The sequence below is a fragment of the Apaloderma vittatum genome, unplaced genomic scaffold (assembly GCF_000703405.1).
Source record: "Apaloderma vittatum isolate BGI_N311 unplaced genomic scaffold, ASM70340v1 scaffold39783, whole genome shotgun sequence".
Taxonomy (NCBI): domain Eukaryota; kingdom Metazoa; phylum Chordata; class Aves; order Trogoniformes; family Trogonidae; genus Apaloderma; species Apaloderma vittatum.
In genome coordinates this window covers 23,865-37,841 of record NW_009709496.1, presented here as the reverse complement: position 1 = coordinate 37,841, position 13,977 = coordinate 23,865, and the positions used below count along the sequence as shown (strand labels likewise).

The following is a 13,977-nucleotide window of genomic DNA, read 5'->3' as shown; positions in this document are numbered from 1 at the left end:
GCAGCTGAGGAATTCAGTAGAAGAGCTGTGTTAAATGCCTGGCCCTCTCTTTGACCCATGAACCTCTGCACTGAGGAAACCACAAATTCAGCTACATTCTTCCCTGCAAAATACAATCCTTCTCACTAAGTGTTAAAAGGTACGTTACAGATGCTCTAGAGTCAGTGAGATCTGGAAGTTGCCAGATTCTTTCTGGTTAGTAAAAATTTTGCCTGGACAATGACAGAGTAAGTGAAGATCCAAAATCTGACCTTGTGCATGACAAGATGTCTATACCAGCTAGAAAATAGGATAAACAGTATTAAAATCTGTTGTCCATTTCTATCAAAAGATATTTATATCCAGTTCAGGACTGCTATCCCCTGCTGCAATCCAAGATTCCATAGGCTGGGTGATGCTAGAGCATGAACTACATCTTTACTGGGGTGGGTGAAAAAAATCCAATGTGGTTTAACATGTTCCCTAAGCATGGATACAAAAGTTCTTCCATGCCTTTGAAAGAAAGAGAAGCTGGGACATAGTTTTCTTAGGTTTGGTAGGAACTGCCCAAGTCCAGTTCTTTCTACCATGGGCATCACATCATATGTTTGTGGGCACCAGGGGTTGAGAATAGGCTCTCACACAGAGGTATATCTACTCAGGGGCAGTGGAGAAACAACCCTGGGGTCTCAGGAGGGTGTGCAAACTGTGGCTACCAAGGCTTCATCAAAGGCAGGCTTCCTCCACTGACTGCTTGAAGAGGAGGCTGGATGGAGAAACTCCCTTCCTCCTCCCCAGGCAATATGTGAGCCAAAGGGAGATGGGATGGCTGTGGGTGGAGTAGGCTGTGCCCCAAACAGCACCTCTGATAGCCCTTACAATGGAAAATGAAGGGCTGAGTCCTCTCACAGATTATCCTGGAAGCAGCAGCACAGAACTGACGTGCAACATTAGAACATAACCCAATCCTGACACGGCTCCTGATCAAATAACACTCAGGCTCTGGGACAGATGGGAAAACAGCAGGTCCATCTTGCTTTGATATGGGCTCAAGCACCTCCTTAAGTCTCAGACTATAACTAACCATCTCAGCAAGAGCCCTCCTGGCAACGCTGTTGTCCAGGCAAGGGAGGTTTTGTGCCTGCAGAGTTCACGCTGCCTTGGTTGGCGGACGTTTATGTTTAGCCAGACTGAAAGTAGCTTATTGCCAACAGGTGAGCTATATGGAACAGATGTAAACACAGTAGGAGAACTGTCCTGAAAGGCAAGTACAAGAGCTACGAGCAATGTGATGAATTCACAGATTATAACAAGAATGCACAGAGACCTAGAGGTGACAGGAATTTCTGTCTGTCAGTGCAGGAAGCTGCATCTGGAGCCTTTTTTTTTTTTCCTTTTAATATGCATTTTCTGTAGGGTTTTTGGGGCAGAAGAGCTGGTATGCTGTGCTGGGGCAGGGAAGCTCTGGGGACATTTTCAGGTCTAATTCCCGGGCTGTGTCCTTGCTCCTCTGCTCCTTCTGTTGCTACTGGAAAGGAGAGGGAGGGTGATTGCCCTGCAGAGGCAAAGCTGTGCTCAGCCCCTGCTTTAGTGCCCACACCCCTGATCCTCCCCAGAGAGGTAAATGCTCCCTTAGCCTCCCCAAGTGAGGAGAGATGCTGCAACGCCACAGACTGCCCCAGCCTGACTCACTCAGCAGAGAGATGGTCCTGAGGAGGAGATGCTGAGCAAAGACATCATCACTTGGACCAAAATCCTGAATCAAATCCTTCCCAGACTATGCAGCCAGCACGTTAGCCCTTCTCACTAATACTCGTGGACACCTGCCAGCCTCTTGTTGCTGTTTGCTCTAGCTTTTTCTGAGTCATGAAGATTATCTCTTGCTGGGAAGATTTATTTATTGTTCAGCAGAAGAGAAATAGTCTGGGATTGCCTGCTAATGCTGGTGTAACTACAGATCTCAGACCATCTATTTCTCCTGTTTTGTCCAGGATGTTGTAGTTGAGGACACTCCTAGGCCTTTGTCCTAATGGTCTTCAGCTTATTTTAAGGTGGTGGGAGCTGTTTTGTAACTTGCAAATGTGGGTCACACCAAGCAGGGGCTCAGTGTACACTTTGTGGTTGAATGTCTATGCCCTGATCAGGGTTGAATATAAAGGACTGGTCTCATTAGTCCCTCCAGCCCTGTGTTCCTCCTGGGGATACACAAATAAGACACACACATACCCCAGATACTACCTTAACTAAGGATCCAACATCCTCAGAAGATCCTTCCATTCAAAGAATGTACAGACAGATATTGTTTGTATAGAAATAATGTTGCATAAACATTTGTGAGCCTTTCTCTTCTCTGGTATCTACATAGAATAAGAGCCAATTCTTTAACCATACTCCTGTTCCAGCCACACTCTATGGTAGCTTTCAGGGGTCTATCTCCTGCACAAGAGGACAAGGAAAGGGTCACAGCAACCCTTAGATTTGCCAGATTAATGTTTTCTAATAATCGGTCCAATACTGAATTACTTCATTATTAAAATCCTGCTGACAGTCTGTCTGATGTTTTGATAAGTTGTTAATATTTAATCGTTAATCCGCTGTTTGATTTAATTCTGACTCTGATTTCATGATGGAAGTATTCGCTCCTTATTAGCTCATTACCATGCAACAATGCAAATCTAGTTTAGTTTGGTTTTTTAATTCATTAGAAAGAAACCTCTCAGAAAGTATACAGGACTTATTTTTTCTTTCACAATCACAATTTGTCCCTAATGCTGTCCCTCATGTTGCAAGTGAGCTCAGACATTAAGGAATTTCCTTAATATATACCTGCATCTCGTTCACTATGGGATGATTGTCATTGATGATTTACCAAGGCTCTTTGCTCAGATGCAATTTCCAGCCGAGGCCCAACACCTAATTATTCAGTACCAATAGCCTTTTAGCCTTCTCCAGACTTTCACTAACTTTCAAGTTAGTGAACGTACTTTTGTACGTTTTTAGCATCTCAGCCTCATTGTTTTCTTTCACAGAGTATAGGTAGAGTCAGGGACTTAGCTGCTTACTGGGACTCAAGTTCTGGGCTGCCCAGTTCAAGCGAGACAGGGAACTACTGGAGAGGTCCAGCAGAGGACAGTGAAGATGATTTGGAAACTGGAGCATCTGTATTACGAGGAAAGGTTGATAGAGCTGGGGCTCTTCAGCCTGGAGAAGAGAAGGCTGAGAGGAGACCTTGTCAATGTCTACAAATGTCTAAAGTGTGGGTGCAGGGAGGATGGAGTCAGATTCTTTTCACTAGTACCCAGTGACAAGACAAGGGGCAACAGGCACAAGCTGCAACGCAGGAAGTATCATCTAAACATGAGGGAAAATTTTATTGTGAGTGTGACAGAGCACTGGCACAGGCTGCCCAGGGAGGTTGTGGAGTCTCCTTCTCTGGAGACTTTCAAAACCCACCTGGATGCAATCCTGTGTAACGTGCTCTAGGCAATACTGCTTTAGAGGCGGAGCTGGACTAAATCGCCTCTAGAGGTTCTATCCAACTCTTAACGATTCCGTGATTCCTTGATTCTGGGAATCCCATGTTTCCTCCCTGCTGTACTTGCCTCATAGTGTCTCCTTGATCTTGGGGCTCGCCATTGTGCTCTTCACTGATAGCACACAGCTCAGTGCAGACTGTCAGGACCCTGGCTGGTTTCAGGTTATGGAAAATACCAAATTCTTGCAGCTAAGTTCTTTGCTAAGTTGATTTCATGCCTTACAAATAGGTATTGATTTCCCAATTTGAAATACACAAGTGAGAGAGAATAAAACAATGAGACATGCAATAGCTGGCCCTTTCTGCATGTAGTACTTTGTATTCTCACTACCTTGATCAGCCTTGCTCATAAGTACTTTTAATAACTCCGGCTCTAATTAGAGCTCACTCTTACTGTGACCTTGTGAACAAGACTATCTCCTATTGCAGTTGCACAAGTATTTTAAAAAAATACATATTTTCCACCTTTTGTAATGTGATTTTGGTGTGAATTCAGTAGATCTGAACAATTACTTTCAGTAGATAAGAATGTGACCTCAGAATTCTGTTTTCCTTACATATTGTAACATATAACATACAATAAATGCAGTTTTCTTTGAGCGTTGTGTTTCTCTAATCCCACATCCAAGTTTTGTCAGAAAGGTGCTTCACCAAGTGATCTGCTCTGACTCCCATGAGGGAAATCACTGCTGTTCTGGAAGGACACACAAAAGGCAGAGGCACTTTGGGAAAGTGGGGTGTGATTTTGGAGGCTGCCCAGAATTTTGGCAATAGCTGCAGACCCCAGACCCCAGCAAACACCTACAGCCATGGCTCTTCAACAGCTATAGACTTTATTGCCAGTTCAGACACATCTACTTATAGTTATTTAATATCCTTTCCAAGAGAGAAGAGTAAAAGTCCACCAAGTAAATAAAGTTTTCTCTCTCAGCTGGGCCTGAACCCCCACAGTTTGCCCTTCCAAATATGTTGAATATCGTGGGCAAGCAATTAATGACCAAAATATTCTGTCCAAGCATTGTTACAGGGAGTGGAGAACAATTTTCAACCAGTAGCTCTTGGCTCCCTGCTGTAAGATGTCTTTGAGTGAGAGAGAGAGACTTGTGCCATCTAGTGACCCGAAGAGAGTGAGCATCTGTCCTGAACTCTTCGTACACAAAAGCCTTTAGCACATAATTCAGTCTTCAGACCACAATAAAAAAAGAGATTAATGAGCATTTGTATTATTTTCATATCTTTCATGTGCAACCCTCCTGGCAGCCCTGACCGACTCCCTGAGTCAGCTACCTTTGGTTTTGCTCTATTTTGCCTGAGAGCCTGTTTATGACTTTATTACTCAGCTTTTGATGTACAGAGGCAAAAGTCCAGCCATGTGCCTCTCTGCGTTCCCTTCGTCTTTCACTTCCAGATGGCCACCAAGCAACTAGCTCCTCTGTACTGCCCCCATCTTCCCCTCTCAAGGCTTACTGACAGCCAGCTCTCCCACAATACCTCTGCCTTCCGGTGTTCTCTGTTTTTTTTTAAAGAAGTTTGCCATTTCTTCTCAAAGTCAGAACGAAATATAAGTCAGGGGATGAGTAGCACCCAGAGAGTCACGGCAGAAGAAATGCTTTTCCAAAGTAGACCCAGTTCTTAAGGTAGTGAATTATAAAGAAATGGCTAATCTTTCCTTAAAACTCTGCAAACATCAGTGAAACTTCATTAACTGCCCTCATTAAGGGCTGACTGCTTACAAAAGTGTGAGAAAGCAGGCAAAATCTCTGCTTTTGTAAGGATGGGAACAGAGGTCTGGAGAAACCTTACTCATTCTGCTGGAGCACATGGGAATAAGGGGGCATGCTGAGGGAAGTATCTTTCATCGTCAACAGTAGGTCAGTGGGGCCAATCCAAATACATCTGCAGATGGAAGGAACCCATCTCTTTTTCCATTCCAATGATCAGGAAGCCAAGGACCGGGGCAGTGCCCAGCTGAGCCCCCTCTCAGGCTACTCTTCTTCTCCTAGCCAGCAGCAAGATCAGTTTATAGCCCACAGAAGTAACCCTACACAAACTGTTTTTTAGATGGCTCTTGGTCTTCAGCAGTTTTTGCAAATTCCCATGGCACCTATTGTGTTGCACAGGTACCACAACACACAGGTCCTCCCACACTGGTGACTCTAGGTGGCACCTAATTTTGCTAAAGGCAGCAGCTTGCTTTACTGTAAGCCAATTGACACGATCTTGATGGAATAATTTATTTCCTTTTGTGAATAATTTTATTTATTTTGTGAATAATTAAAGCACCCCAGTCACAAAGCCAAATGCATTTCACAGAATTACAGAATCACAGAATGTCAGAGGTTGGAAGGGACCTTGAAAGATCATCTAGTCCAACCCCATTGCCAGAGCAAGATCATCCAGAGTACACGCACACGAGTAGCACAGAAACACAAACCTGTTCTCACGAATGTTTCTGCAAGAGCAGCAGCCTCCTGGGCGCGTTGCTGAGAGCTTCGCTTGCCCTCTATTGGGTTGTTGGGGAAGAATTTACCGCCTCAGTAATGAGCACTGCTTACTGGACCTTGTGAAAGAGGAATGCAGAGTGATGGAGCCTTTGAAACGAGGGCAGTCCTTGCTCGTTAGCCTCTCCAGCCATCTGATTAGAAGGTGACATTCAATGCAGTTAAAGACAGAGGTTTGTTTAGAGGCTAGCAATTAATAAGAGGGAGTAATGTTTTATGCAGCATGTAATGCAAGCAACCTGTGGAGTTTGCTTCCATGTAGGGATCACTGAGGCAGGTGCAGTGTGTAGGTGGGAAGGAGGGGATGGCTGATTAAATGCCCACTAGCAGGCTATGCAAGCTGAAGTGACAAACATAATCAAATCTCATGCTTCAGGGCATAAATTGAAGGGGTTGAGTAGCGGAAGTAGTTATGTATATAAAAGGTCTGATCCTGGGAGCTGCTGATTACCTGCAATTCTTACTAAGTTCAGCCAGTAAAAGGACACTCAGGGATTGCTCGACTTTTCTACTGGCTGAGTTTATACTTGTGAATTTTCCTTATTAATAAGCCCCATAATATTTTACGCTGCTGGCACAAACATTCATTTTGCTACAGTAACATTTATTTCCTTTCACACAAGAGTCAAACATTAAAGCTGCTTCTAAAATAAGATTTTATGGAGATAATTTGTTGTGGTGCTGGCAGAGGATATGTCTCCCAAAATACGCTATAATTCTTTATCTAGCAAAGGTACTTATATAGCCTCATTATGAAAATATGTGAGCACTTCATAAGCTTTATGGATTTACTACCTCGTTTCCTTCCTGGGCAGAGGGACTGGCACTAACCCCACTCTACAGGTGGGGAGCTGCTCTCCGAGGCAGCTTGTGGGCTTCCATTAATCTTTATTAATCTTTTAGGGTACCTAAGTTGGATGCAGCTCCTCACTTTGTGAGCTCCTGGCTCTCTGGGAATGCAATGCACAGTATGAGGTGTGACATTTACCTTCTGCACCAAAGGAGGTCTGATTGCAGCCTCCAGCCCTCACCATTGAGAGGGCAGAGGTAGAGAGGTCAGGCAGCCTGAATTCAGCCTTCAGTGACCTGCCCACGACAAATAAAGGAAGTCTTTGCTTTCATCTGGAATCCAGCTAGCGGGGAAATTCAGTGTCTTTCCTCTGTAATTTGAGAACTAGGTAGGCTTGTACATCCCAGGAATGGCTTAGGTAGAGCTGATCCTGCTCAGGTATAAGGCAGTCTTCTTGAAGTCTCTTCCCATCCTGTCTGCAGTGGTTATCTTGAAGAAAACGGCATTCTTTGTCCTAATAAGTTTCCGTAGATAAATACCAAATACCTAACCCCATAATTCATGTCTGTGGGGAAATGCCTTGTGGGTCCTGGGCCATTCAAAGCCCATAGGTGTGCAATGCCATGGCATGAGCAGATGGAGAGAGTCACCATGAAATTAAGAACGGCTCAAATGAGCAAACTCCCTTTTTTTGTGCATGCTCTGTAACCAGCTCCTGCCACTGCTACTCCCCTCCTAATCCCCATCTCTTATTTTCACTCCCCAACCATAAATTTGCTGCCTTTTGCACTAGACAAATCTGATATGCTGTGCTAAATATTTTAAATGTGGCAAACGATCCTTCATCACAGAGTGGCATGATTGCATTACAGTGTATTAGAACAACATGACTTTGCCAGAGGGTGTTTGTTGGCACTGTGCCGAGTGCAGGAGGCAGCCCAAGTTTAAGAAGTAACTATCAAGTCATTTATCAACATTCCGTCTTAAAACACATGGGGCTGCACCAGCTCAAGCAGTCTTAGAGAGAGAAATATGGAGGTTGAGCCAGAAACCCTGAATACAGACAGACCTCTGAGGGAACATCTTGAAATCCAGGGCCTTATCAAAATGTCAAGCTGAGCTCCTCTGACAGATTCAACACATGTTTTTGGCATTTATTCTGCTGCATTTTGTCTCCCCTTTTAGGTTCAGATGAAATATGTGTTGCTTTTCAGTGGAAAGGGCTGATTTGATCTCACACTACTGTAGCATAATGGAAGATCTCCAACGAACCAAGTGGAATAGCAGAAAGCCAACACGTGGGGCTTAGAGCTTGTTTTCCTTCATGATATCCTCATAGGATGGAGGCAATTCAGTTCCCCCAAGGCTGAACCGTGGCGCAGGAGAAGAGGACGTCTCTGCAGTCATGCAGGGGCTCGAAGATCCAGACAACGGGCACTGAGGCACTTCACTTGCTGGAAGAAAGCAAAGCCATAACTGTACAGCAAACAGGAGTGAAGAAGTGAGAGGGGTGAGCCTGGGAGGAACTGCCAAACCACTTGGAAACAAGAAAGACATGGATGTAATTTTTGAAGCATGGCATCACAAAGCTTCTCACCACAAACTCCAGATACAAGAAGGGAAAACAGAGGAATTTGAGTGGGTTTTGGGTGGGTCTTCCCTGTGGAGGCACTGTTTGTGACCACCCAGAAAGCACGCAATACCTCCTCTGGGAAGGGTTTAGTCTAATGATAGAATTAGCGTTGTTTTTGTTGGAGGAATTGTTGTCTGGCCCAGCCTGCTGACAATATGCCAGGTCAGTGCTAAGTGAAATACACATTCATTATAGCCTAGTCCTCAAAATTCTGGGTGCTCCTGGGGAAATGCTGAGAGTTGCTACCGTAATAAATAGCACCCACGAAGACGAATTGCTGATAGACCCAGGGTGTTTCAGCCAGTTGAGCTGCCTGCTGATGTAGCTCAAATAGACCGGTGTGGTCTTGCCTGAGTGAGAAATGCAGGTCACGCATTGGAAAGTGCTGCCTGACCCCAGGCAGTGCCTGTGGCTGCGCGTGTTGGGCAGCTGAGTGCCCTGGCACCAAGGAGAAGGTCTCATACTCCTCCGGTGTTAGTGTGGCCAAGCTCCAGCTGGGCACCTTTGGGGCTGAGGAAAAGCGGATGTGCCCTGCTTAAATACTCCAGTCCATGTCCCGAGCATCTCCCCAAGATGCCTGAGCTGGGCACTCCACTGTTCACCAGAAACATGGCATCCAGCTGCAGCCTGGCTCCCATTTAAGTCTGACCATCTCTTACTGGGCTGTGGAAGGGCCATGGGAAGCCTGCTGGGGCCAGGGGGACCTTGCAGAAGGTAGGGAGAAGACTAACCGCAAAAAGCGTCCGAGCTGCTAAGCGCGAAGACGGCCAGGGTGCGTGGGTGGGGGAGGCAGCTCCGCCGCTCCAGCCAGCACTGCAGGCAGCAGCAGATCCCGCAGGACAGGAGCAAGGCCAGGAAAAACAACATCAGGAACCTGAAGCAGAGGCAGCAGTGGGGGGAACAGTCCCATCATCATTTGTGGGCAGCACTGACAGATGGCTGCATGTCTTCACATTTACATATTCATTAACATCTTTTTGCAAATAGCTGTTAAATATTGTGGTTTCCCCATCAATGTACTGGACATGATCAAAGTCCCCTGAAAGCAACATCTCAGTGCCGAGTGCTCAGTGCCGAGGCTGGCTGGAAATTCAAACATTTCCCCCTGAAATCATTCATCAGTTTTGCCCAGCTCAGTTGTCAGCACACAGTGAAGAGGATATGGATAAATGATTCCCATTAGTCAGTAAAGACAGAACACAGGGACAGCCCAGGAGCAATGCTCTCTGACTGTCAGTTTCCCTTAATGCCTTTCTCTCCATATATTCATCAAAGAATATTAGTTGCCAGTTTTTCCCTGCAAAACAAATCTGAAACTTACCACACATACCAGCTGCTAAAGTTTTCATTGCTCTGCCTGGTGCACCTAACAAGGGAAAAATAAAAGGAACTTTCAGTTCAATGTGAGGGGACTGCATTGGCTCCAATGAATGTCTACCAACACAAATAAAAGCATCATCAGTAAGTAGAGGATTGAGAAGTTTTCCTCCATCAAGGGAACTCTATTAAAAGTTTATCTATGTAGATAGGAGCAGATGCAGATGACGTACGAAGCAGCGTGAAACCGGTTTGCCTTCCAACAATGGCACTCGTCACCACTGTTTTTGATGAAAATCCAAAGGGTTGCCAACCTTCCTTTCTTCTTTTGGAAGAAAATCTATATGGCCTTTTCCTAGAAGCCCTTGTTGTTCCGTCATGCCAGCGTGCCGGGCAGGAGCACAGCATCCCAACAGAGCCCAGGGTGGGGGTAGCCGCAGGTGAGAAAACAGAGACAACACTCACCTCTCACCAAGCTCGCAGTCCAACTCAGAGTCTGCTAACTGAAAACACACATGTAAATCAGAGAGAGCAGATTGGGGGGTGTGTTTATTGTTTTTGTTTGTTGATTGTTGTTTTTCCTATAATTTATCAGTAGAAATACTGCTCTTAGAGTAGTAAGTTGGAAAGGAAGAACCATACATACGCTGGCCCCTGTAAGGATGAAAACCAGACGTCTCCCTAGAGACCACATGGCTGAACTCCTGCCTCTGCTCGTCTCTGGTCTGAGCTAGCCCATATGGAAACCAACAGATAACCTCACAGAACGCTCAATAAATCCATACTTTGCAGATGAAAGCTAGGCCGAGGTGAAAGCATTTCTTTTGATGTGAAAAAGGGAAAAATAAAGCAAGGAAACACAAGCAGGTGTCAAAGACCTGTTTACAGAACTGGGTCTCGCTATTCAGAACCGTTGGATGAAAACATCCTGTGACTAAGTTCTTCATCAATAGCTCATTTGCCAGTAGCTAATTGTGAATGTAATTGTGAATTTGAGCTGTTTTGACCAGACATGTGCTCTACCCAGCATTTTCCTGTGTTTGGATAGTAGTGGTGCATCATTCCCAGAGTCAGGTTTCAAGTATTGCAAATATGTGAGCCTGAAACTTGTTCTTCAGGTATATTTTCTACCCTCCGCTCAAGCAAGTTTATTTTTGCAAGCCTTGTTGATCTTAGGCTCAGTTTCAGATTATCTGAGCAAAAAGTAACTGGAGCAGTTCATCAGTATGATTGAATCAAATTCAATGCAATTTTTGGCTGACTCGCATCAGGGGTGTTTTAACACTTGCCCAACTTCACTGCAAAAACCTTAAGATCAGATAGAGAATTGCCTTAATGCTGGGAAGCAGAATGAGCATGATGGAAGAATTTTGATTTAATTATTGGAGAAAACTATCAGAATGTAATTTGTAAATCTTTACTTTGGATTTCCTTCTGTGTATACCCAAAACACACAGAGATTTCTGACTTTCTTTGAGCTGAACTGGAAAGCTCTGTTCTGTATTAGAAATTTGTATCAAATACATATAACTGAGAAATCTCATATTACATCTGTAATTAATAGGACTTCTTTATAAGGATTTTTTTTTTTGTGCAAAGCTTGTGTTCTCTAAACAGCAAGAAACGACCCCACAAATATCTATAATGTATCTTATCCTGTGCACACACTGACTTGGGTCCCTAGTTTCAACAGAAGTCTTTAGGTTTTTCATAAAGGTCTTTCGTAAAATACATCATCTATGAAATGTCATGAGTGGTTGAAACCCAAATGAGGAATAGAGAAAAAGACAGAAGCTTCAACTCTTCCAGACGTGTCCTTTTAGAACTGAGCTAATTTACCATGTCACACATGAACCCTGATGTAGAATACTTTTTTTTCTGCACTTCAGCTGATTATTAGAATAACAGGTCAAACCCAGGCAGCTGATTGCTGTGATTAATGCGTAGCCTGAGTATTCTTCATGGCTGAACAATAACCTCTTGACTCCCTTTTATCATCCTCCAAACTGCCTCAGCAGAGCTACATTAGTGTAGTTAAACTGTTCTGAGGCAGTAATCTATCAATGCAGCCAAACACTCACCTGTGCTGCTGAAGACTCATACTCTTCCATTTCAATAGCCAGGGACAGAAGAAAGGATTAAGTCAGTCATGTTTTCTCCACATTAAGTGGAATCATTGTGAACATTAAATCCCCCCCAAATTCATCAGGTCCTCAAAAATTGTTCCCAAGAAAATAAAAAGGGCTGATGACTAAATTCTATAAAGGTTGAAGTCTCCCCCCTCAAAATCCCTAAAATCAGCCTGGTCCCAGTGAAGGGTTTCGTTACCTGGAATAAGGTTAAACATAGAACTCCAGCTCCTCTGATCCATGAAGCAAAACATAAAGCCCTGGGTCTCTGCATCACTAGCAGGAGAAACGTGGGAAGAGCTTTGTTTCCAGCAGTATTTTACCCTCTGTTATTTGTAGTTTTTAAAACTTTCTGCACATTGTGCCTTCTGCCATAGAACACATCACCCAATGGCTTCCCGTGCTTCAGAAATTACCGCTAGCCGGGGAGTGAATTTGGGTTTGCATGGGCACACTCAAACTGCTGCTACAAGTTAAAGGAACACTAGTTTAAGGTCAGCACCTTGCAGTTGTTTTGGTATTTTCATAGCTGTTCACAGATTCCTGTTGCTGAAGCTTAGTTCCATATTAACCCACAGCTGTATTTAACAAGACTTGCTACAAATACTGGAGATCATATTGTGAGGCCACGCTTTCATTACATGCTGCCTTCAGCTGCAATTCTGACATTACAGAAAACATAGAGCTACCTCCAACCACCTCCTATGCCCTGTGCCTACCACCTCAGACATGTGCACCAAGGACAGAGAAAACCCTTCCCAGCCTGAGACAGCAACCACCAGCACCTCTACTGCTGTTACACAGCTTCCAGCGGTTGGTTTGCTGGGAAAATGCACCCAAAACCCCACACATCCTCAATGCTTCTCATAAGGGATACAAAATTTTGTTGCACAATATAAAGATCGATTTGATCCTGATGGATACATCCAGATGATGCTGTTAAACCAAGGTGGAAGATGGTTTGCCCGGTAGCTCTGATCACCGCAGAACGGATGATCCCGGTTTGTTCAGCAGTCGCTAATAGGTTGTCACTGAAGTTTACAGCCTGTGGCTGAATTGCACCATTAACTACAGCTCCTCCAGATTTAACACAAAGGGTGTTGCTGTGAATATGTTTAGCCGTCACTCCAGAAGTTAAGTATTATGCTGTGATGCCATTACTTCAGTAATGATTGACAAAGCTAAGCTGCTCTTGAGATACACCTCTGTGGTTTGCTTCAGCTAAAAGGTTGAGAAGTCTAATGAGCTCTGATACACACGCTTATCCTAGGTTTGTTATTTATTGCTAAAATATTGAATAAACCCAGTCCAAACCCCGGTGTTCTCAAATGTTTACTTTCAGCTCGCTACTAATTAAAGGCAAGACTCTTGAAACGATGCCCTCTGAGAAAGCATCTCTCATAATGGTGCTAAGTGCATGTGCTACACAATATAAATAGTCTGAACATGTTGGTGTCCTGGTTCAGACCAATCTTTTTCAATTTTGTTTAACAGCAAATTTCCAAAGAGATTTCTTAGCTGTTTTCTTAAAAGAAAAATCTCCTGCAGTATAAAAATATGCACAGCCTTGCTGGGAACCTTGTGACTCTTAAAATTCCAGGCTTCAAAGAGATCATCCATCAGTGAACTAATTTCAGATTTCTTCATCTCACAATTACTTCTCTCATGCCAGCACCCAGAGTACTTCCAATTTAGAGCTATCAAATGGATCTCCCCCAGTATTTCAGGAGGCAGGTACCACAATGAGCTCCTGGTACTGAAAAATAACATATAACATCTGTTCTAGGTCTATATCTAGATGAAAAGGGGAATAATTGAATCCTGCCATTGCCCAGCTTCCTGGCCTCGAGGCAGGCTTTGAAGTTTTCTGCTGGCTGGTCCCATACAGAGGTTTCAAGTGTTGGTGGCAATTTGTGGGGCCTGTCCCTGTATTCTCAGTAACTATGTCAACAGGAGAGAGCTGGCCGAGAGGGGGTCCATGAACAGCCTTGTATTTTGCTGCAGACGTGATCTTGATACTGAAAGGCAGCAGGAAAACTCTCCCTGTCGGTGATCTGCTCAACAGCTAGAATACAAGAATGTCATGAAGAGCC

General features: G+C 44.3%; 1 protein-coding gene across 1 annotated transcript; it reads right to left on the bottom strand.

The window, feature by feature from the left end:
• Window positions 1-8,110: 8,110 nt before the first annotated feature.
• TMEM207 (transmembrane protein 207) lies at window positions 8,111-12,158 on the bottom strand. Its single transcript, XM_009866941.1, has 5 exons — window positions 12,084-12,158; window positions 10,221-10,258; window positions 9,760-9,804; window positions 9,170-9,312; window positions 8,111-8,259 (listed from the first exon to the last, which is right to left on the bottom strand). The coding sequence occupies exons 1-5, from the start codon at window positions 12,156-12,158 to the stop codon at window positions 8,111-8,113; spliced, it is 450 nt and encodes a 149-aa protein (XP_009865243.1).
• Between the last annotated feature and the right edge of the window lie 1,819 nt (window positions 12,159-13,977).